Raw genomic sequence first — 26,205 nt, 5'->3', positions numbered from 1 at the left:
TGGGTTGTCACATCAAAAACATTTGAAAGACAATGTGTCGTATTCAATCCTCAAAGCCCTACCTATGAGGCCCACATGTTAATTTACACTTTTCATAATGAAGAAAATGAGGTGTAGCAAAGTTATGTAATTCGTCTAAAGTCAGACAGCTAGTGTGACAGCTAATAGTAGCACCTAAATTTAACAAGGTATTTATAATGCCTCTTGCCACTACTCTGGCCTCTGCTTTACTGACTCCTTTCCTACTGCCTATGCTTCAAACATCAAGATTCTCCAGTCCATACTTGGAACACTTTTTCTTACTCTCCATATTCTCACTACAGAACACTATCAACCTGCATGGTTTAAACTAATATCTACATGCTGATAACTCCTAAATTTCTATCCCTGACCCAGATTTATCACCTGAGCTCTGAATACCCAACTGTTACCCATTATTTCTCTAGCTGAATGTCATAAAAGAACCTCAGCCTCAGTATTTGCAAAGCTTGTATTCAATTTTCACACATTTTTCCCATTTTATAATTTGCTTACCTTCCAGCGTTTTTCATCTTCCTCATCCAAGCAGCAATCCTCATATCTCAGATAAACTTACTCTCCACTGTATCATTGCCATAAGCTTTGGTCAAGTCCTCACCATTTCTCTGCTGGATAACTGCAAGAGCATCCCCTATTACCTGCGATATACTCCCTCCAAATCCCAAATTCACTCTCTGCATTGCTGCAAGTAATCCCTTTACAATAAAATCTAATTATTTAAGGCACATCTCCTAACTCTGAAATACAACTTTTAACCTCTGAATTCTGTATATAATTTGATTTATTTAGGCTAGGTTCTTATGTATTTTTAAGCAATATTTTTTTAAAAAGAACCTAAGACCATATATTTGGCCACAAAACAAGTCTTAAAAAATTCAAAAACTTGAAATCATATCAAGTCTCTTCTCTGACCAGAATGGAATAAAATTAGAAGTCAATAACAAAGGAAACTTTGGAAACTACACATAGACATTAAACAATACACTCCTGAGTGACCAATGAAAAAATTAAGAAGAAAATTTAAAAATTTCTTGAAACAAATGAAAATGGAAACACAACAAACCAAAATCTATGAAATACAGTGAAAGCAATACTAAGAGAAAAGTTTATAATAAGCACCTACATCAAAAAGCAGAAAAACTTTAAGCAAACAACATAACAATGCATCTTAAAGAACTAGAAAAGCAAGAGCAAACCAAGCTCAAAATTAGCAGAAGAAAATAATATCAAAATAGAATAAAATACACACAAAAATACAAAAGATCAAACAAATGAAAAGTTGGTTTTTTGAAAAGATAAATAGATCGACAAAACTTTAGCCAGAATAACTAAACAAAATGCACAAATACATCAGAGATGAAAAAGGAGACAGTGCGATTCATGTAATTCAATTGAATTACAGCAGAAATGCAAATGCTCCTAAGAGACTACAATGATCAACTATACGCCAATAAATTGGAATACCTTCAAGAAATGAATACATTCCTAGACACATACAATCTACCAAAATTGAACCAGGAAGAATTCCAAAACCTGAATAGACCAAAGACAAAGGATGAGATTGAAGCTGTAATAAAAAGCCTCCCAGCAAAGAAAAGTCCAGAACCTGATAGTTTCACTGCAGAATTTTACTATAAGAACTAATACCAATCCTACTCAAACTATTCTAAAAATAAAGGAGAAAAGAATACTTCCAAACTCATTCTATGAGGACAATAGTACCCTGATATCAAAACCAAACACATAGCAATAAAAGAAAACTACAGGTCAATATATCTGATGAACACTGATACAAAAATCCTCAACAAAATACTAGCAAACCAAATTCCACAGCACAGTAAAAAGATAATTCATCATGAAAAACTGGGATTTATCCCAGGGATGCAAGGATGTTTCAACATAAGCAAATCAGTACTAAGTGAAAGCAGTACTAAGAGAAAAGTTACAACAATAAGCACATCAAAAAAACAGAAAACCTTTAAACAACCTAACAATGCATCTTAGAGAACTAGAAAAGAGCAAACCAAGCCCAAAATTAGCAGAAGAAAATAATATCAACGTAGAAATAAATGAAATACACACAAAAAATACAAAAGATCAACAAGACAAAAAGTTGGTTTTTTTGAAAAGATAAATCAATCAATGTGATACATCATATAAACTATGAAAAACAAAAAACATATGCTCATTTCAATTGATGCTGGAAAAGCACTTAACAAAATTCAACATCTTTTCATGATAAAAACCCTCAAAAACCTGGGTATCAAAGGAATATACTTCCACATAATAGCAGTCACACACAACAGACCCACAGATAGTATCATAGTGAATGAGAAAAAACTGAAAGCCTTTCTTCTAAGATCTGGAACACAACAGGGATGCCCACTTTCATGACTGTTATTCAACGTAGTACTGAAAGTCCTAGCTAGAGCAATCAGACAAGAGACAGAAATGAAATTCAAATTGGAAACAAAGAAGTTAAATTATCCTTCTTTGCAGATGACAGACATGGAAAAACCTAAAGACTCTACCAAAAACTATTAGAATAAACAAATTCAGTAAAGTTGCAGGATCCAAATCAACATACTAAAATCAGTAGCATTTCTATATCCCAACAATGAACATTCTGAAAAATAAATCAAGAAAGTAATCCCATTTACAATAGCTACAAATACAATTAAATACCTAGGAATTAACGAAAGAAATGGAAGATCTCTACAATGAAAACTATAAAACACTGATGCAAGAAATTAAAGAGGACACCAAAAAATAAAAAGATTTCCATGTTCATGGATTATAAGAATCAGTATTGTCAAAATGTCCACACTACCCAAAGCAATCTACAGATTCAGTATAATCCGACCAAAATGTCAATGACAGTCTTCATAGAAATAGAAAAAAAAATCATATAATTTATATGGAACCACAAATGACAAAAATAGCCAAAGCTATCGTAAGCAAGAAGAACAAAATTGGAAGAATCATATTGCCTGACTTCAAATTACACTACAATTACACTACTTCTTCAAAAGAAGACATACAAATGGCAAGCAGGTATATAAGAAGGTGCTCAACATCACTGATCATCAGAGAAATGCAAATCAAAACTACAATGAGATATCATCTCACCCTAGTTAAAATGGCTTTTATCCAAAAGACAAGCAAAAACAAATGCTGTGAGAAGATGTGAAGAAAAGGAACCCTTGTACACTGTTGGTGGCAATGTAAATTAGTACAACCACTATGGAGAACAGTTTGGAGGTTTCTCAAAGAACTAAAAATAGAACTACAATACGAAACAGCAATCTCACTGCTAGGTGTATTCCCAAAAGAAAGCAAATCAGTATATCAAAGAGATATCAAGCATTCTCACATTTATTGCAGCATTATTCACAACAGCCAAGATTTGCAAGCAATATAAGTTCCCATCAACACATGAATGGAAAAAGAAAATATAGTACACACACACGATGGAATGCTATTCAGCTATTTTCTTTTCTTTTTTTTTTTTTAAAAAGGCTATCAAGCTGGCAGCCAAGATGGCCGAATAGGAACAGCTCCAGTCTAAAGCCCCCAGCATGAGCGACGCAGAAGACGGGTGATTTCTGCATTTCCATCTGAGGTACCGGGTTTATCTCACTAGGGAGTGCCAGACAGTGGGTGCAGGACAGTGGGTGCAGGGCAACATACGCAAGCCGAAGCAGGGCGAGGCACTGCCTCACTTGGGAAGCGCAAGGGGTCAGGGAGTTCCCTTTCCTAGTCAAAGAAAGGGGTGACAGACGGCACCTGGAAAATCGGGTCACTCCCACCCTAATACTGCGCTTTTCCGACAGGCTTAAAAAATGGCGCACCAGGAGATTATATCCCGCACGTGGCTCGGAGGGTCCTACGCCCACGGAGTCTGGCTGACTGCTAGCATAGCAGTCTGAGATCAAACTGCAAGGTGGCAGTGAGGCTGGGGGAGGGGTGCCTGCCATTGCCCAGGCTTGCTTAGGTAAACAAAGCAGCTGGGAAGCTCGAACTGGGTGGAGCCCACCACAGCTCAAGGAGGCCTGCCTGCCTCTGTAGGCTGCACCTCTGGGGGCAGGGCACAGACAAACAAAAAGACAGCAGTAACCTGTGCAGACTCAAATATCCCTGTCTGACAGTTTTGAAGACAGTAGTGGTTCTCCCAGCACACAGCTGGAGATCTGAGAACGGGCAGACTGCCTCCTTAAGTGGGTCCCTGACGCCTGACCCCCGAGCAGCCTAACTGGGAAGCATCCCCTAGTAGGGGCAGACCGACACCTCACACGGCCAGGTACTCCTCTGAGACAAAACTTCCAGAGGAACGATCAGACAGCAGCATTCGTGGTTCACAAAAATCCGCTCTTCTGCACCCACCGCTGCTGGTACCCAGGCAAACAGGGTCTGGAGTGGACCTCTAGCAAACTCCAACAGACCTGCAGCTGAGGGTCCTGTCTGTTAGAAGGAAAACTAACAAACAGAAAGGACATCCACACCAAAAACCCATCTGTTCATCACCATCATCAAAGACCAAAAGTAGATAAAACCACAAAGATGGGGAAAAAACAGAACAGAAAAACTGGAAACTCTAAAAAGTAGAGCGCCTCTCCTCCTCCAAAGGAACGCAGTTCCTCACCAGCAATGGAACAACGTTGGACGGAGAATGACTTTGACGAGTTGAGAGAAGAAGGCTTCAGACGATCAAACTACTCTGAGCTACAGGAGGAAATTCAAAACAAAGGCAAAGAAGTTGAAAACTTTGAAAAAAATTTAGACGAATGAATAACTAGAATAACCAATACAGAGAAGTGCTTAAAGGAGCTGATGGAGCTGAAAGCCAAGGCTCGAGAACTACGTGAAGAATGCAGAAGCCTCAGGAGCCGACACAATCAACTGGAAGAAAGGGTATCAGTGATGGAAGATCAAATGAATGAAATGAAGCGAGAAGGGAAGTTTAGAGAAAAAAGAACACAAAGAAACGAACAAAGCCTCCAAGAAATATGTGACTATGTGAAAACACCAAATCTACGTCTGACTGGTGTACCTGAAAGTGACAGGGAGAATGGAACCAAGTTGGAAAACACTCTGCAGGATATTATCCAGGAGAACTTCCCCAATCTAGCAAGGCAGGCCAACATTCAGATTCAGGAAATACAGAGAATGCCACAAAGATACTCCTTGAGAAGAGCAACTCCAAGACACATAATTGTCAGATTCACCAAAGTTGAAATGAAGGAAAAAATGTTAAGGGCAGCCAGAGAGAAAGGTCGGGTTACCCACAAAGGGAAGCCCATCGGACTAACAGTGGATCTCTCGGCAGAAACTCTACAAGCCAGAAGAGAGTGGGGGCCAATATTCAACATTCTTAAAGAAAAGAATTTTCAACCCAGAATTTCATATCCAGCCAAACTAAGCTTCATAAGTGAAGGAGAAATAAAATACTTTACAGACAAGCAAATGTCGAGAGATTTTGTCACCACCAGGCCTGCCCTAAAAAAGTTCCTGAAGGAAGCACTAAACATGGAAAGGCACAACCGGTACCAGCCGCTGCAAAATCATGCCAAATTGTAAAGACCATTGAGGCTAGGAAGAAACTGCATCAACTAACGAGCAAAATAACCAGCTAACATCATAATGACAGGATCAAATTCACACATAACAATATTAACTTTAAATGTAAATGGACTAAATGCTCCAATTAAAAGACACAGACTGGCAAATTGGATAAAGAGTCAAGACCCATCAGTGTGTGGTATTCAGGAAACCCATCTCAAGTGCAGAGACACACATAGGCTCAAAATAAAAGGATGGAGGAAGATCTACCAAGCAAATGGAAAACAAAAAAAGGCAGGGATTGCAATCCTAGTCTCTGATAAAACAGACTTTAAACCAACAAAAATCAAGAGACAAAGAAGGCCATTACGTAATGGTAAAGGGATCAATTCAACAAGAAGAGCTAACTATCCTAAATACATATGCACCCAATACAGGAGCACCCAGATTCATAAAGCAAGTCCTGAGTGACCTACAAAGAGACTTAGACTCCCACACAATAATAATGGGAGACTTTAACACCCCACTGTCAACATTAGACAGATCAGCGAGACAGAAAGTTAACAAGGATACCTAGGAATTGAACTCAGCTCTGCACCAAGTGGACCTAATAGACATCTACAGAACTCTCCACCCCAAATCAACAGAATATATATTTTTTTCAGCACCACACCACACCTATTCCAAAATTGACCACATACGTGGAAGTAAAGCTCTCCTCAGCAAATGTAAAAGAACAGAAATTATAACCAAAGGTCTCTCAGACAAACAGTGCAATCAAATTAGAACTCAGGATTAAGAAACTCACTCAAAACCGCTCAACTACATGGAAACTGAACAACCTGCTCCTGAATGACTACTGGGTACATAACGAAATGAAGGCAGAAATAAAGATGTTCTTTGAAACCAACCAGAACAAAGACACAACATACCAGAATCTCTGGGACACATTCAAAGCACTGCGTAGAGGGAAATCTATAGCACTAAATGCCCACAAGAGAAAGCAGGAAAGATCCAAAATTGACACCCGAACATCACAATTAAAAGAACTAGAAAAGCAAGAGCAAACACATTCAAAAGCTAGCAGAAGGCAAGAAATAACTAAAATCAGAGCAGAACTGAAGGAAATAGAGACACAAAAAACCCTTCAAAAAAATTAATGAATCCAGGAGCTGGTTCTTTGAAAGGATCAAAAAAATTGATAGACCGCTAGCAAGACTAATAAAGAAGAAAAGAGAGAAGAATCAAATAGATGCAATAAAAAATGATAAAGGGGATCTCACCACCGATCCCACAGAAATACAAACTACCATCAGAGAATAATACAAACACCTCTACGCAAATAAACTAGAAAATGTAGAAGAAATGGATAAATTCCTCGACACATACATCCTCCCAAGACTAAACCAGGAAGAAGTTGAATCTCTGAATAGACCAATAACAGGCTCTGAAATTGTGGTAATAATCAATAGCTTACCAACCAAAAAGAGTCCAGGACAGATGGATTCACAGCCGAATTCTACCAGAGGTACAAGGAGGAACTGGTACCATTCCTTCTGAAACTATTCCAATCAATAGAAAAAGAGAGAATCCTCCCTAACTCATTTTATGAGGCCAGCATCATTCTGATACCAAAGCCGGGCAGAGACACAACCAAAAAAGAGAATTTTAGACCAATATCCTTGATGAACATTGATGCAAAAATCCTCAATAAAATACTGGCAAAACGAATCCAGCAGCACATCAAAAAGCTTATCCACCATGATCAAGTGGGCTTCATCCCTGGGATGCAAGGCTGGTTCAATATACGCAAATCAATAAATGTAATCCAGCATATAAACAGAACCAAAGACAAAAACCACATGATTATCTCAATAGATGCAGAAAAGGCCTTTGACAAAATTCAGCAACGCTTCATGCTAAAAACTCTCAATAAACTAGGTATTGATGGGACGTATCTCAAAATAATAAGAGCTATCTATGACAAACCCTCAGCCAATATCATACTGACTGGGCAAAAGCTGGAAGCATTCCCTTTGAAAACTGGCACAAGACAGGGATGCCCTCTCTCACCACTCCTATTCAACATAGTGTTGGAAGTTCTGGCCAGGGCAATTAGGCAGGAGAAGGAAATAAAGGGTATTCAATTAGGAAAAGAGGAAGTCAAATTGTCCCTGTTTGCAGATGACATGATTGCATATCTAGAAAACCCCATTGTCTCAGCCCAAAATCTCAAGCTGATAAGCAACTTCAGCAAAGTCTCAGGATACAAAATCAATGTACAAAAATCACAAGCATTCTTATACACAAATAACAGACAAACAGAGAGCCAAATCATGAGTGAACTCCCATTCACAATTGCTTCAAAGAGAATAAAATACCTAGGAATCCAACTTACAAGGGACATGAAGGACCTCTTCAATGAGAACTACAAACCACTGCTCAAGGAAATAAAAGAGGATACAAACAAATGGAAGAACATTCCATGCTCATGGGTAGGAAGAATCAATATCGTGAAAATGGCCATACTGCCCAAGGTAATTTATAGATTGAATGCCATCCCCATCAAGCTACCAATGACTTTCTTCACAGAATTGGAAAAAACTACTTTAAAGTTCATATGGAACCAAAAAAGAGCCTGCATCACCAAGTCAATCCTAAGCCAAAAGAACAAAGCTGGAGGCATCATGCTACCTCACTTCAAACTATACTACAAGGCTACAGTAACCAAAACAGCATGGTACTGGTACCAAAACAGAGATATAGATCAATGGAACAGAATAGAGCCCTCAGAAATAACGCCGCATATCTACAACTATCTGATCTTTGACAAACCTGCGAAAAACAAGCAATGGAGAAAGGATTCCCTATTTAATAAATGGTGCTGGGAAAACTGGCTAGCCATATGTAGAAAGCTGAAACTGGATCCCTTCCTTACACCTTATACAAAAATTAATTCAAGATGGATTAAAGACTTAAATGTTAGACCTAAAACCATAAAAACCCTAGAAGAAAACCTAGGCATTACCATTCAGGACATAGGCATGGGCAAGGACTTCATGTCTAAAACACCAAAAGCAATGGCAACAAAAGCCAAAATTGACAAATGGGATCTCATTAAACTAAAGAGCTTCTGCACAGCAAAAGAAACTACCATCAGAGTGAACAGGCAACCTACAAAATGGGAGAAAATCTTCGCAACCTACTCATCTGACAAAGGGCTAATATCCAGAATCTACAATGAACTCAAACAAATTTACAAGAAAAAAACAAACAACCCCATCAAAAAGTGGGCAAAGGATATCAACAGACACTTCTCAAAAGAAGACATTTATGCAGCCAAAAGACACATGAAAAAATGCTCATCATCACTGGCCATCAGAGAAATGCAAATCAAAACCACAATGAGATACCATCTCACACCAGTTAGAATGGCGATCATTCAAAAGTCAGGAAACAACAGGTGCTGGAGAGGATGTGGAGAAATAGGAACACTTTTACACTGTTGGTGGGACTGTAAACTAGTTCAACCATTGTGGAAGTCAGTGTGGCCATTCCTCAGGGATCTAGAACTAGAAATACCATTTGACCCAGCCATCCCATTACTGGGTATATACCCAAAGGACTATAAAACATGCTGCTATAAAGACACATGCACGTGTATGTTTATTGTGGCACTATTCACAATAGCAAAGACTTAGAACCAACCCAAATGTCCAACAATGATAGACTGGATTAAGAAAATGTGGCATATATACACCATGGAATACTATGCAGCCATAAAAAACGATGAGTTCATGTCCTTTGTAGGGACATGGATGAAATTGGAAATCATCATTCTCAGTAAACTATCGCAAGGACAAAAAACCAAACACCGCATGTTCTCACTCATAGGTGGGAACTGAACAATGAGAACACATGGACACAGGAAGGGGAACATTATACTCTGGGGACTGTTGTGGGGTGGGGGGCAGGGAGAGAGCATTAGGTATATCTCCTAATGCTATACGACGAGTTAATGGGTGCAGCACATCAGCATGGCACATGTATACATATGTAACTAACCTGCACATTGTGCACATGTACCCTAAAACTTAAAGTGTAATAATAATAATTTTTTTTTTTTAAAAAAAGGCTGTCATTTGCAGCAACATGGATGGGACTCAAGGACTTTAAGTAAAATAAGCCAGGAAAAAAAAGAGAAAAATCACATGTTCTCTCCCTCATTTATGAAAGCTAAAAATTAAGACAATTGAACTCATGGAGATAGACAGTAGAATACGGGTTACCAGAGGCTGGAAAAAATAGTGGTGGGGCAGGGTGGAGGGTAGTGGAGTTTGTTAATGAGTACAAAAATATAGTTAGATACAAAGAATAAGACCTACTATTTGATAGCACAACAGGGTGACTACAGTCAACAATAATTTATTGTATATTTAAAAACAACTAAGAATATAATTAGAATGTTTGTAACACAGAGACATGATAAATGCTTGAGGCAATGAATCATTTATCCTGATGTGACAGTTAGGTATGCACTGTATGCCTGTATCAAAACATCTCATGGACCCTGTAAGTATATACACCTACTATATACCTATAAAAATTAAAAATTTTAAAAATTAAAAATAAACATAGAACCGAATTAACATTAAAGACCTTTCACTTAAAAATCAGTAAATGGTTTAAACGCCAAGATCAAAAGTTTTTTATTTGCTTCTAAAGTTATCTCTAATATACTAAGGTATGTTTATATAAAGATGTTCAAGAATAATCACAAGTCTTTCACTCAAGACTTGCAGGTTGTCCAGCCAATAAATAGTCTGGTTTTCTTAAATAGATAAACTAAATCTACACCTTGAGACTAATAAAATCATTTATTTATGCCTTCACAGAGAATTGATTAGAATTCTCAAATGGCAAAAAGAAATAATGTTTCTAAAAGTTTAAAGTATAACAATAAACTCTGACTTACACTGATTTCTAACTGAAACTGCCATGCTGCACAATGTTGACATCAGATTATTTAAGATATTTCTACTGTGAATCAGTCCCATATAGTCTATAGATTAACTGCTATGACAAGTTGGAACCATTCAATCTATATGTTAAAATAAACTTGGATTTGTTGTTGCTTTTGCAAAGGCATGTGGAAAGAATTTCTAGCTGGTACTTACTAGGTTGGGATTGAAGGAGTTATAATACACTTTACAGTACTATTTTAAATTTACCTATAAAAATTATGCTGAACTACTTCTTTTCTCTCAAATATTCCCCATAGACAGATACCTAATGGTGGATATAAAATCAATGAATTAATATTTTTAAATGTTGCATTTTTCTTTTTTATGTGTGAGTAGGGTTAAGTGCAATAGTTTTGATGTTTATTGTTGATTCTTTCTTTTGCTTCTCAATTAAAAGATTTAGTAATCAAAAGAAACTGATCTCTTTTTCTACATGACTGTTGGGAAGACCCCAATCAATCCTGAATGAAAAATTATGATGAATGCAAACTGCTTTGCCCATAAATACATATTTGGAAGTAAAGAAATTATTTCAAGGGGTGCATGAGACCAAATTTTCTAAAAAGTTTTTAAATATGACTTCTGCTTGGCCAAAATCGATAGAAACAAACAATGCCCTAAGGTACAGCAATGATAATAGCATACATAATAATAATAAGGTGATTGAACAAAGGATGTAAAACTATTATGAAGAATGCCCACTGAGATTATACAAAAAGTTCTTTCAAAACATCCTCAGGATATATTCCACCTTCCCTTGTAATCCAGTTCCTAACAGAATCCATAGCATGTATGGGTATCAAGAGACACTTGTGATGGCTAGCTACATGGCTGGCAGGCCAGCTGACCAGAACAGAAGTAGAGCCCTCTCCTCACACAGTACCTTTTCCCAGCCCAAGCCTTGAAGCATTTCACATTACACACCAGAAGTAAGTGGATGATTCCATTTGAACATAAGCCTTACTTCTGGTGAATAATATGAAAATCTGATTATAACATATGAGATAATATATGTAAAATAACTATTAAAAAACTATTAAGAGCTATGTAAAAGTAAGTTATTTCATTACACATTATAGTTTTCACATAGTTTTCAATATCAAAAACGTGTTGCTTTTAAGTAAATTCATAGTATAGTCATCACATCTTGTGACATCTTTGGAAAATATTTATGAAACTACTTCTCAAGTTCTTTCTTTGAAAAAAAAAACTGGCATATTTTCTTTTTATTGAAAGCAGGCCTCATTTCCCCATTTCCCCTTTGCCCATTCACAGATTAGGATAAAAACACAAGTTGACTTATTTCAAATATAAAATTCTTCCCTATCCTCTTCTCAAAGGAGGTTACCATAAATGGAGTCCTGGGGACAATATCATTTGACTATCCAACTTCATGCAATTAGATTTAACATAATTGTTAATAAATGAAATAAATGTGTCCTCAAATGTATGTACTTATAATAAAATTTAATTTTAAAATAAAATATTCAAATGCAATTGGACCTGCCAAGTGTTATGTACAATAGTGTTTGTTCATTCCCAACACAAGCTAGCATGCAGACAAATCTAATACTGTTTTGTTTGGTTGTAATACTTTATAAATTGTTTGATTTTACCATTTACCAAACCTCTGTTGAGCTATTCAAACAAACTTCTGCCAAGAACAGCGAATTTGGTGATAGTACTTCTTTTAGGAGAAAAACAACCCCTTTCCTCAGAAAATTAAAAGTGTTTATTTTGGCACTTAAACCTTGTATTGAGCCTTCTGGAAAGTATTTTAAACTGTTGTTTTTAACCTAGACTTGTGACTGAAACAGGAAAAGGTTCCGTAGCTCTGCACCAAAACACATATTTATAGGGTTGATTTTCTTTCTACACCAAAAATACTGGGTTGATGGCAGCAGTTTTCAAAACATAATTTCCTAGACACATGCTATAAATTGGGTCTTTATTGGTGTATTTAACAAATGATTTATTTTTAAACCTCAAAAACTTCTGATGACTAAGAAATGCTACACATTAATCACATATGTCTTTAAGTGCCACAATGGGAAAGATTTTAAATACCTGTTCTGTTAGGAATTTTCACAAAAAAGAAAATTTACTTGAGATTGGACTTTCTTCTTGTGTATGTCAACAAGTTATGTTTCTAGTTTTTAAGCTTTTTACGATTGCATTTTCCCTACTGGGTATGCTATATCTTCAGGCTAGATAGAACATAAAAATATGAAGACAAACTATGTGAACTTTTTGGAATATTGTCTTAATAATGTGTCTGAATACAATTAAGAAGTTTTTAGAAATCAATGAGTCATTGTTCCTAACTCCCAAAACCCACTTCTAAATTATTAAAATATAGGAAAGAGGCCACAGGAAAAGTGTATTGCATATGCAGATACAGTAAAAGTAATAAATAGATCAAACAATTTCACAAAGACAACCAGACAGCTCCAATAATTCTTCAGTCATTAATGACTGATACAAAATCCTATGCATCCCAATGACTGATACAAAATCTTTTGCAGTTCAAGTCCTCCCTACCTTGACTCGTCATCTATGTTTCCCCTTCTAAAAGCCTGGCTGTCTCTTTACAAGAATAATTACAGTAACATCATCATTTTTTATTTGCATATGACATTTTTAAAACTCAAAACAATTTAAAATTATATAATTGTGCTTTATAAAATGTTTATTAGGACATACTAGCAGGAAATTGGTGGTTTAAAAATCACATAATAGAGATTTATGATCTCTACTATGTGATCCAGCAATCCCACTGCTGGGTATATACTCAAAATAAAGCAAATCAATATATCGAAGAGATATCTGTACTCTCATGTTTGTTGCAGCACTGGTCACAATAGCAAAATTTGGAAGCAAGCTAAGTGTCCACTGACAGATGAATAAATAAATAAAATATGGTACATAATATACAATGGAGTATTATTCGGCCATAAAAAAGAATGAGATCCTGTCATTTGCAACATAGATGGAACTGGAGATCATTATGTTAAGTGAATTAAGCCAGGCACAGAAAGGAAAATGTCACATGTTCTCACTTATTTGTGGGATCTAAAAATCAAAACAATTGAACTCATGGACATAGAGAGTAGAATGATGGTTACCAGAGGGTGGTAAGAGTAGTGGGGAGCAGGGGGAGGTGGGGGTGATTAACGGGTACAGAAAAAGAAAGAATGAGACCTACTATTTGATAGCACAACAGGGTGACTATAGTCAATAATAAATTGTACATTTTTAAATAACTAAGAGTGTAAATTGGATTGTTTGTAACACAAAGGATAATAGCATCTGGTTATTATTCATCATATCCCTGTATCAAAACATCTCATGTACAACTACTATGTCCCCACAAAAATTAAAAATAAAAAATTTTTTAAAAATTCTGGTATGGTTGGATTGTTTTATTCTTAAAGAAATATATCTACCAAATATATCCTACTAAAAATCCGCAACTGTCTTTGCTAATTAAGCACAGATTTTAATTTGAAAAGCCTGGTCCCGTCTGCTAAGACTGAATTTTGCTAGATCCATAAATATAAAAAAAGATCTATCCAAATGAGGGCAATAAGAGTAAAATAAATGGAAATTAATTGGTATCACTAAAAATAAAGAAATGAAGATTATAAAGGAGGGGACTCTCCCTAATCAAAAATCATTCGCACACTACTGGGATTATACGAAGATGGCAGAAATCCTTCTTACTGGCATTTAAATCTTGGGCCATCCTAACACTCTTCCCCTTAGCCCCCAACAAACCTGAGACCAGTGTCAATGAAAAGTACAACTTTGACATTATAACAAACAATATTTTACAGACTATCATTAATGTGCTAGGTTATCCTTGCAGAAGGCTTAGATAGAGATCTACTGTCATTTTTTCTTATCTAAATGTAAAATGTTGATTGTTTTACAAGCAGAGTGAAAAACACTTAGGTATTTACATACAATCAGGTCCATAAAAGATAAAAATTCACTTATCAGGATTTGAGTCCTATTAATCGACATATTCAACTTTCTAGGATGAACTTATAAATAGAATGGGGGGTGGGGAGGATAAGTCTTCCTTCCCTCTCTTTCTATTTTCTTAACTCACAAAGGAGCAATGATTTACCGCTGTCCACTCTGGGCAGGGGTGCGGGGGGAGTATGCTGCTCGTAAGGGATAATTATTTGGAGAATAGTTTCGTGGTTGATGAAATTACAAAGAGATACTGTTTGGGGTATTAAAGTAAATAAGTATAACAGAACATACCTGAAAAAGAACATGTACATGGCAGCTGTGATGCAAAACAAAAGGACCTGTAACAAAGAGAAAATATATTACTTGCAAAAGAACACTGACATCACCATTTGAGTGACTCATACAAGCAAAATACTATTAAATCTTGTGCCTGAAACAATAAAAGGATATACAAACCAGTCACACACATTTCATATTCCTCAACCTTTCATATAAACGAAGCTTGTTCAACCTGCAGCCTGCAGGCTGCATGAGCCCCAAGACAGCTTTGAATGTGGTCCAAAACAATTTGTAAACTTTCTTTAAACATTGTGATTTTTTTGCAATTTTTTTTTAGTTCATCAACTATCATTAGTGTTAGTGTATTTCAAGTATGGCCCAAGACAATTTTTCTTCTTCCAACGTGGCCCAGAAAAGCTAAAAGATTGGACACCCCTAATATAGCCCATATTAGGAGAATAAATTGCAATACTTATATGTAACTATCATCATGTATATAATTATATATAATACATACATATATAGATGGGATAGAAGGGTAACAGGGTTCACAAAAAAGGGAGCAGCTAATTTTTAACTGTCTGTTAGAAAGCCTAAACATGCAAGCTTAACTTAAAAACAAGGACAACAGCTTTTGTATAATCAGTTCAGTGAATAAATCAGAAAGGTTATTAACTATGATATGAAGATGACCAGATCTTCTAATGTAAAATACAGTCCAGTTGTCAACCAATTCTAATCAATAAGAAAAGCTCATAAAAATACAATATTCCTTTGTGGAATACAGACTAGCTATAAAAGTAATTCCTCTAGAAGCAGGCACAAGAACATCTGAAATGATGATCTCAAAAACATCACAGTAAACACAACATATTAAGATGGTATGTTGAAGGAACCCAGAACTCCAGTCCTGACTAACGTCTTAGTTATACCAAAAAAACAGATTAGAAAAGTTGTTTTAAATCACAAAAATTAAAATTGTAGAATGCATTCTTATGTTAAAAAACAACAGTACAAATGAAGCCTAAGAATCGTCAATGGCCTCACATCACAGACAAATAAGAAATGAACTTTCTTTCAATTGTGAAAGGGTGACCACAAGAACAGAAATGAAAACACTGCAAAAAATGTTTTGCTATTTCTAACACAAATAATTTCTAGTCAACCTGATGAAAGCATGGTAGTTCTGCCATTACAAATCAAGCCTGACAAGTTTGCTGTCTTAGCCTAAGATAAGCATTATACATACAGCCTGAATGACTTAGAAATATATAAATATACCAATGAAAAAAAGGATTGTTATCAACTAATATGAAGTAAATATTATATATATTTATGTAACATTTTATATCTATAAAATCTTTCTGTGCTAAACACACATACTCTCCTCCCCTCCCTCTTTCCCTCCTTCCTTCCTCTCTCCATCTCTCTTCTCCACTGACTTAAAACACCCTATCCATGATGCATAAGGTTCATTTTACCATTTCACTGTTTTTAGAAACATAACTTAAAGCATGCAAAATAACTTTCAGTTATTCTAATTGATTATAAATTGAAGTCTAAGTGGGTTTATTTACTGGTTATAATTTGCCTAACAAAACCCAGTCATGATACTCAATTTTTTTAAATTTCTCTATCATTCAATCCCCGTTGGACAATGTCATCCTTCCCAAATGTTCAATGCTTCAGACTTTTCCTGCACTAATCAGTGTCCCCCTTGCAGATCACACTAAAAACCTCTCTAGAAGTATCCCACAAATCTTTCACACACTCTTCATCTTCTCTAAATATCCAAAGTCTGCCTTCCCTCAAAATGTTGCCAGGTTCTATCCTAATATGCTAACCTATCTGTGTTCATACTAAACTGATAATTATTTTTACAAATAATACACTTGAAACTGAGAAAAAGTACAATGTTTAAGAACTCAAGCTTTAGAGTAAGATAGATCTGGGTTTGAATCTTAGTTCTGGGTAACTCTAGATACTTTATATAATTTCCCTAAACCTTAGATCCCTTACCTATAAACTGAGAATAATATCATACTTTGAATTATTTAGAAGAATTAGTGAGATGATGCATATAAAAGTGGAGGCATCGGCAGATTGTTTTTATCTTGTTTTGTTACTGACATAAGTGATCTAGATAGAAAAACCTAACCCAGAGACATAAATCTGGAAAGAAATTATTTTTAATCAGGCAGCCCTTTTGAAATCTCTAATATCACCAATAATTAGGAGAATAAATCAAAAGGATATTACAGTGCAATTGACTGATTCATTAAACAAATATTTATTGAATTCCTACCACGTGCCAGGCACTGTTCTAAAACTTAGAACAATACACAAAATGGACAAAAGTCTTTGCCCTCATGGAACTTATCTTCTAGCCAGGTGAGAGAATATATTTTTAAAAAGATGTATGTTAGACAGTAGTAGGAGTTTTGGAGATAAATAAAGTAGAATAAGAAAAAAGAAATACAGAAGACTGGGGATTGTTATTTTATACAAAGTGGTCAAAGAAGAAGAGACTTGTTAGCAGAGACACTACAAGAGAAAAGCCAGAGGACCATATGCATAGAGCCCCTGGAAGGATTTTGGATTTTATCAAGAAAGATGGGAACTTAATGCAAAATATGTTTGTTATTATTTTAGTTAAAGATGCTAAAAACAACATTTCATTTTTAGCTAAGTTTTTAAAAAGTTTTTAAAACTGTGCTAGTTTATCATTGTAACTTTCACAAAATATTTTTCCAAATAAATCTAAATCCACAGTTAAATAATGAAGAATATTTCCTCTGTGTTTGAAATTACAGAATTTTAGAGCTGAGATCAATTTTGAAACAAACCATCATATTTTTTCATCAGGAAACTCAGATCCTGAAAAGGTAAGTGATATGCCCATACTCACTGAGCTAGCTGTATCTTACATTCCTTCATTAAACAAATATTGGCGAAGTGGTTACTCTGTACCTGCTAGATAGGATATTTAAATATAATTCTGACCCTCAAGGACATTACAGGATACTGTAGTCCAACACTGTAGTTACTGGACACGTGTGGCTATCTAAATGATTTAATAGCTTTATTGAGGTATAATTAATATAAATTGTACATATTTAAAGTGTACAATTTCATAAGTTTCATCATAGCTATATACCTGTAAAATAATCATCATAAGCAAAATAATAAACATATTCACCCAAAAAGCTGCTTATAGCATTCTCCCATTATTTGTTGGACGGTAATTCCACCTTTCTTTGGCTTGATGTTAGCTCTCTTGTAGTTTTAACTGATTGGGGTCTTTATATTTGAAGTGCATTGCTTGTAGGCAGCATATAATAGTTTCCTGCTTTTTTATCCTATCAGAAAATCTTTGTGTCTTAATTGAGATATTTAGACTATTTACATTTAATGTGATTATTGGTATGCTTATGTTTAAATCTATCATCTTGCTATTTATTTCTCTACTTGTCTCTTACTGTTTTTTCCCCTCCTTTCTGCCCCTTTTAGATTAACTGAGTTTTTGTTCTGTTTTGTTTTGCTTTGTTTTTTGAGATGGACTCTCGCTCTGTCACCAGGCTAAAGTGCAGTGGTGCAATCTCGGCTCACTGCAACCTCCACCTCCCAGGTTCAAGCAATTATCCTGCTTCAGCCTCCCCAGTAGCTGGGATTACAGACATGTGCCACCACACCCAGCTAATTTTTGTATTTTTAGTAGAGATGGGGTTTCACCATGTCAGCCAGGCTGGTCTCAAACTCCTGACCTCAGGTGATCTGCCCACCTTGGCCTCTGAAAGTGCTGGGATTAGAGGTATAAGCTACTGCCCCCAGTAACTGAGTATTTTTCAATAATTCCATTTTATTCCCTTTGTTGGTTTATTTTAGTGTTGGTTTTATGGTTTATAGTACACATCTCTAAATTGTCTATATTCAAATGACATTATACTACTTAACACACAGAACACAAATCTTCCAATAATGTATTTCCATTTCTCCCCTCAACCTTTGTGCTATTATTGTCATCCATAGTGCGTGTATGTACAGATACATCTAAATTCATCATATTTTAATCACTTTGACTTAAAAATGTAGGTCTGCAAAAAGTTTTTTCATTTTGTTTTGAAAGATACTTTTGCTGGGTATAGAATTCTGGGTTGATGGATCATTCTGTTTCAGTGGTTTACAAATGTCACTCCATTGTCTTTTCACAATTTGATTATGATGTGCCTGGGGTAGTCTTCAAAATATTTCCTGTAGTAGGAATTATTAGGCTACTTAGATCTGTGGGTTTACAGTTTCTATTAAATTTGAGTAATTTTCAGTCATTATTTCATCATTATTTTTTCTTCTCCTTTCTCCTCTGCTTCAAGAACTCCAACTACATGAATAGGTTACCCACAACTCACAGATGTTATCTTTATTTGGTGATTAAAAAAGAAAAAACAAAACCTTGGCCAGACACGATGGCTCATCCCTGTAACCCCAGCACTTTGGGAGGCCGAGGTTGTCAGATCACTTGAGGTCAGGAGTTCATAACCAGTCTGTCCAACATGGCAAAACCCTGTCTCCACTAAAAGTACAAAAATTAGTCAGTCATAATGGTGCATATCTGTAATTCCAGCTACTTGGGAGACTGAGACATGACAATTGCTTGAACCCAGGAAACAGAGGTTGCAGTGAGTGAGACTGCACCACTGCCCTCCAGCCTGGGTGATGGAATGAGACTCTGTCTCAAAAAAAAAAAAAAAAGTCTCTTTTCTCTCTATGTTTCATTTTAGATGGTCTCTATTCTTATGTCTTCAGGTTCACTAATATTTTATTCTGCAATGTATAATCTGCCATTGATACAATCCAGTAAGCTTTTCATCTCACATATTTTAATTTTCATCTCTAGAAGTTTCATTTTTCCTTTTTCCCCCTATTTCCATATCTCTAACTTTTTGAAACTATAAAATTCAGTTATGATAACTCTTTTTAATGTCTTTGCCTGCTAATTTAACATATTTATAAGTTCTCATTTGGCATTAATTTGCTGATTTCTCTCTTCATTATGGCTCAAATTTTCCTATTTCTTATTGCATGGTGGTAATTTTTTACTGGCTGTCAGCCATTCTAAATTTTACCTTAATGGGTGTTGTCTATGTTTGTATTCCCATAAGTTTTCTTGAGCTTTGTTGTGAGACACAGTTAAGTTACTTGGAAATGGTTTGATCTTTTAAGGACTTGCTTTTAAGATATTTTAACAAGAAATGAAATCCAGGGCTAATTATTCCCCATTACTAAGGTAAAACATTATGTGTACTTTACCCAATGCCATGTGAATCTTTGAGATTTTCCAGTCTGGCTAATAAAACAGTATTCCTATTCCTGTTTGAGTGCTAACTACTCAATTAAAAACCTCTAATTCTTCAGATTGTTCCTTCTTTGGCCTGGAGCAGTTTCCTCACATGTAAGCCTTACTCAGTAATCAGCTGAGTACTTTCCTCTCTAGTCCCCTGTTCTGTGAACTCTATCCAGCATGGTCCGCCTACACTTTGAGCTTTATTTCCTCAACTCAGAAAGTCCTCTAGGTTTTGTCTGAGTGACACCTCTTTGATCCATGCCTGGAAATTCTCTCTAGACAGTAAGCTTGGGTAACTGTAGAGCACATTTGTTTCCTATATCTCAGGGAACACTGTCCTTCAATACTTAATATCCAGGATCTTGCATACCATTTTTTCATAGACGTTGTTCATGTTTTTGATCAAGTTGGTTCCACTCTCCAACTGGAAGAGCAAATCTATCACGGGTATCAAATCATGACTGGAATCAGAGTGTGGTTATTTAAATTTAAATTAATTAAAATTAAATAATATTAAAATTTGTTTCCTCATTCACCCTAGCCATATCTCAAGTAATCAAAAGCCATATGCGGTAGTGGATACCATAACAGACAGAACAGATATAGATCATTCTCATCACTGCAAAAAGTTCTACTGGACATCTCTAGACAGTGAATGACATTTTCACTGTGTATTACAGCAATGTTTTAGCACTTTACATATTTTAACATTAGCTGCAAAGTATACATCTGCACATATATATACTTTACACTTTCATGTGTAAATTGACACAAAAAATCAATGATCATATCATTTAATTTGTTCACTTGTAGAAACAATATAATACTACCTATTACATATGCCATAAGGATTTATATATGATGTAACATACATAAAGCCTAATAGTGTGACTAGCACATCATAGATGCTCAATACATGGTAATTTTTAACTTGAAAAAATTTCTCTATAATTCATTACCACTTCACAGCCATGGGGCAATATACTTCAGCCGGATAAGTAATTCTGAAATTGCTGTTTTCACTTTTTTTAAAAAAGTTTTAAATTCAAAAAATAATATCAGTCATACTAAAACATGGATGAACCTCGAATACATTATGCTAAGTGAAAGAGGCCAATCACAAAGACCAATTATGTATGACAGTCTTAATATAAAATTCCAGAACAGGCAAGTCCACCTATAGAAAGTAGAACAGTGGTGGCCTAGAGCTGGAGGAGTAAGGGGTGATGGAGAGGAACTACTAAGGGATGATGAGGAAGGACTGCTAATAGGTACAAGAATTCTTTGGGGGCAATGAAAAGGTTTTAAAATTAGATTGCAGGGTTGGATGCCACACAACTCAGTAAATATTTGAAAAACCCATGAAACTGATATAATAACTGGTAAATCTTATAGCATATAAACTACACCTCAAAAAAGCTTTAAACTGATACAAAAAAAGTAATGCATGTACATGATAAAAACAAAAATTCAAACAGAATAACAACGAAAAGAAAGTTCCCTTCTAAGACTTTTGGACTTTTATAGAATGTTGTATGAGTATGTACATACCTTTGTACATAGATACACATCAAATAAAGACATTGTCTTAAAGACATATACTTTTCAATTTTACATACACAAAGCATACACATGCTGAAGTTTATTTAAAGTCTCCTATGAATCCTTAGAGTGGACGCAATAAATATTTCTAAATACCAAAGTATACTTTGTAAACATCTCTGGAGGTGAATTCTTGTCAAAGGACAAGTACATTTTTAATTTTGACAAATATTGCCAAATTGACCTCCAAAGAAAACTACACCAATATATACTCCCCACAACAGCATATGAAAGTAGCTATTTCCTTACACTAGTTATTTTCCTATACCCACAAAAACTGTGTTTTATCAAACTGTTTTATCCTTGCCAGTCTGATGGGTGAAAGAAATATTATTTCATATTATAGTTACATCTCTCTTATTAGTGAAGCTGAGCCTCCCAGGTTTATAATCCTTTTGTTTGTTTTTTTGGTTGGCTGGTTGGTTGGCTAAACTACTTTTTCGTATGCTTTATTTTTAGTTGGGTTAATGGTCTTTTAGAAACCATTTTGCTTTTTGAAACTGAATATATTTATATGAAAACATGGAATTTTATTATCAACAAAAATATGGGTGGTTAAATAAAAGCAATCACATAAAAGAAACGTCAAAATGTATTAAGCCAATATAACATGAGGGTACAGAAAGTATAACAAATAATGTGCAAATAAAGTTCATTCAGCTGGAAAATAGTGTTTTCTCTCTGCAAAGACTTTGTAGGAAATGACAGATTTACAATATATTGTTTCCTGTTATAAGTCTTACAAAACTTTCAAGAAAAACTGTACTATTCTGTCATCACTATGTCATGTAGAATTACACGAAAACTATGCCTCACAAGCAGTAGCAAAGAAACAAAATCACAATATAGGAAGTCCTTAAAATAATCAGAAATATCAAAAATGTGAACATGACTGAAAGTAAACACAGCCTGTTAAAGAAAGCTGTTTTTACTACTTAAGCCTGCAAGTGGTTAAAACATATATCCATTTTAAATTCTACTAGAGAACTGAACACATGGTACATTTAACTATTTCCCACCACAGAACTCTTCTGCTTTTCATTAGTGTATTTGATTATTTGATTTTTGCACCTGATCACAGTGCCTGTGGCCATTCCTTCTTGAGTATCTCCAAAGACATTGGTGCTTAGTGAGTAGTGAACCTAGCTAGCCTTCACTATTCACCAAGCTCATCTCCCCCCGTATTCATTAAGATCCTCTTCCTTCCATGACTCAGATAAATACTGACACTCATTGCTCTTCTCAAGAAGAGCAATACACTTCCTCTTGCGCCGTCTGTACTTCATTCATATTTTAGACATGTTTCTACCTATCCATTCAACAAAAATTAATCTGGTGTCATGTGTTTCTAATATTTTATAACTCTGCAACTTGAAAGGAGACAGATGTAGAAAGGTAAGCTCCGGATTCAGGAGCCTTCATGATCTTGAATAAAACAGAAAAGACAAGGAACCACAAGTTCTCACCCTCCTTCATTTATTTATTCCATATCTGCTATAGTCCCAGCACACTAGGGGAAAATAACTACCTAATACTTGATTCTTGTTGCCCTGAAGAACATAGTTTGGTGGAAATGCAGGCATATTAACAGATCACTCCAATAGAATACAATAGGATAGAAGTAGTTACACTTCATCCTATAGGTGGCACTCACCAAAACATCTGATTATATTGTTATTTTAATTATTTAATATATTTAAGCAATGGTTTTGGTGTTGTTTGTATACTTTCTTTATAACTCTTACTTACTTAGAACACAAAGTACCATAGGGCAGAGTCTTTTATAACCACATACGTAGATACATTATTGATAATAAGAGTTTTTATAATGTTAGTTTCTATTTAAAGAAACCATCTGTCAAACTAAACAGTACTCCCATTCATATACTTTTTTAAAAGACTAAACTTTAGACTCTGCTAAGCATCTTCAACTTTTCTGAAAACAGACTATTGCATGGACTCTTTGTGAATACAGCTCTTACTGAACAAGTAAGTATTATTATAATTTACAATGTGTGTTCAAAGTCAAAATATATGCAATATATCATTATCATAATATTTATTTGTCTTATATGTAATTTTAAGCAACACTATCCTAAAGTTAAATAGCTATGTATTGTTATACAACAAATTTTTAAAATCATTGTTTAATTAAAATCTCCCGTAATATACAGTCCATTTTTTAAATTAGTTCATTTGTGTTGCATTAGCAGCTTTACCTAATTTTTTTTTTATGTTTCTATTCCTTGATAAAACAAATACAGGGAAAGCATAAAAATCTTAAAGAGCATTTAGAGCCAAAAATGCCAGACTAGAAGTAAGAAAGAAGTCTTGGGTCTCCAGGTTAAGACTTTAAACTTGATGAAATCACTGTAATTCTTTAAACCTTAATTTTTCACCCATAAAAAGAAGTTACATTAATCCCTAGGATACTTCAGAACTTCAAAGTTCTATCATTCCATAAGTCAATTTTTTTCAGTGTAGAAGAAACATTTCAATGCATATCGTAACTAATATATAATATTATAATAATATAGAATAAGCCAAGTCTCAGAATTTATGTATACACCAAGAAAATAAAATTACTTTCACTGAATTGAGTGTGGAAACTCACAGTAAATATGCCAGAAACTTAGGCCTAGACTCTTACTTGCACTGTTCGCCATTGTGTTTTTTTGTTTTTGTTTTTCTTTTTTTGAAATGGAGTCTCACTCTATTGCCCAGGCTGGAGTACACTGGGGCAATCTCAGCTCACTGCAACCTCCACCTCCCAGGTTCAAGTGATTCTCATGCCTCAGCCTCTCTAGCAGCTGGGATTATATGCATGTGCCACCACACCCAGCTAATTTTTGTATTTTTAGCAGAGACGGGGTTTCACCATGTTGGCCAGGCAGGCTGGTCTCAAACCCCTGATCTCAGGTGATCCACCTGCCTCAGACTCTAAAAGTGCTGGGATTACAGGCATGAACTACCACACCCAGGCAACCATTCTTGATTTATACCTTCAAGGCCACTAAACAGAGTCTGGCAACACATTAACCTTTAAATATTCCATTTGTAGAAGCAGATATGTTAGAGTGGCTGGGTGAAGTACAGCCTATATGCTATCCTGTCCTTTTATAGTCAGTAGATTAGTTGTAGTTGCATCTTGTCTTCTGTAAAAACAGGACAATTTAAAGTAAAGTTTTCAATACTCAGTAAGTAATATTAACTATATCCTGGAAGTTAGAGTCCTTATTACAACAAAATTCTAATTCCGCTGACAGATTTTTAAAAATAAACAGTTTAAAACAACTTGCTACTTGAAAGATTACAGATAGAGATTTACATATGGAAAAATCCAGCTTTTATTTAAAATATAAAAGAAAATTCAATGGTCAAATGACAATCAAGATAAGAAATCATTCATGAAACAGAATACTAATTCAAGTATACTCTCAGAGCTGGGACTATAAAAGCCAATTAGACATCATCATCAAACACCCAAAACATTTTATTCACATCTCTATTTACCATGTAAAGGAAATGCAGTTCATTGGAAGTAAAGGTTAGCTAATGACTTAGGTTTAAAATTTACCAAGACATTCAGCTGCATCTTTTCTTTCCCACACGGTTCCTCTATTTTATGGTCAATTAATTGGTCATTGTAAGTCATTATCATTAAAAATGCAATTCAAAATAAACAAGAAAAGAATTACTGTGGACAGGAAGAGTGAGGAACTAAAAGGAGCCATGGGAGAGTTTAAAGATGGATAGTTAATGAAGGCAAATTTCTTTTTAAAGTAACCAATGAACATGGAGAAAAAGAAAAGAGGATGAATAAAACAATATTCATAATAATAAACTATTAATGGTGCCAGGCAGTAGACAAGTTTTTACCATTCCTACTTTAAAGATAAGGCAATTGGACTCAAAAGTTAGGGTACTCACCTAAAATCACAGAATATTTAAGTAGCTGAAGCAAGACTCAAAGCCAGGACTGTCTGACTTCAAACTGAAGCTTTCAATTATACCCCTCTGCCTCTAAAAAGTACTTTATTCTTAATAATGTTGGTTTAGTGACTACTGTGCTTCCAAAGTAGGAGTAATCCCCCTAATGCTTCCAAAGGTAAAAAGAAATTTGCCTTCACTAACTATCCATCTTTAAACTCTCCCATGGCTCCTTTTAGTTCCTCACTCTTCCTGTCCACAGTAATTCTTTTCTTGTTTATTTTGAATTGCACTTTTAATGATAATGACTTTTTTTAAAAAAAGATGTGTCTGTCCTTGTAAAAAAGGGAGTGAGGAGAATCTCAGAGTTCAGTATAATAATAATAATTATAGAGTAACAACTTCATAAATTGCAGATGTTATTGAATGGTCACCATATGTTACCTGTTA

The 26,205-nt window shown here is 35.2% G+C and overlaps 1 protein-coding gene across 6 annotated transcripts in view; it reads right to left on the bottom strand.

Moving 5' to 3' along the window:
- Positions 1–26,205, bottom strand: part of TMEM135 (transmembrane protein 135) — a 273,828-nt gene that overhangs the window by 72,013 nt on the left and 175,610 nt on the right. For all 6 annotated transcript variants that reach the window (XM_055093835.2, XM_003832984.5, XM_003832983.5 and 3 more), the window contains one exon: positions 14,895–14,941. In XM_055093835.2, the coding sequence (XP_054949810.1) occupies positions 14,895–14,941 (47 nt within the window). The remainder of the gene's footprint in view (positions 1–14,894; positions 14,942–26,205) is intronic.

This window comes from Pan paniscus, chromosome 9 (genome assembly GCF_029289425.2).
Source record: "Pan paniscus chromosome 9, NHGRI_mPanPan1-v2.0_pri, whole genome shotgun sequence".
NCBI classification, from domain to species: domain Eukaryota; kingdom Metazoa; phylum Chordata; class Mammalia; order Primates; family Hominidae; genus Pan; species Pan paniscus.
The sequence above is the reverse complement of the archived record's forward strand: the minus strand, read 5'-3'. Positions and strand labels throughout refer to the sequence as shown.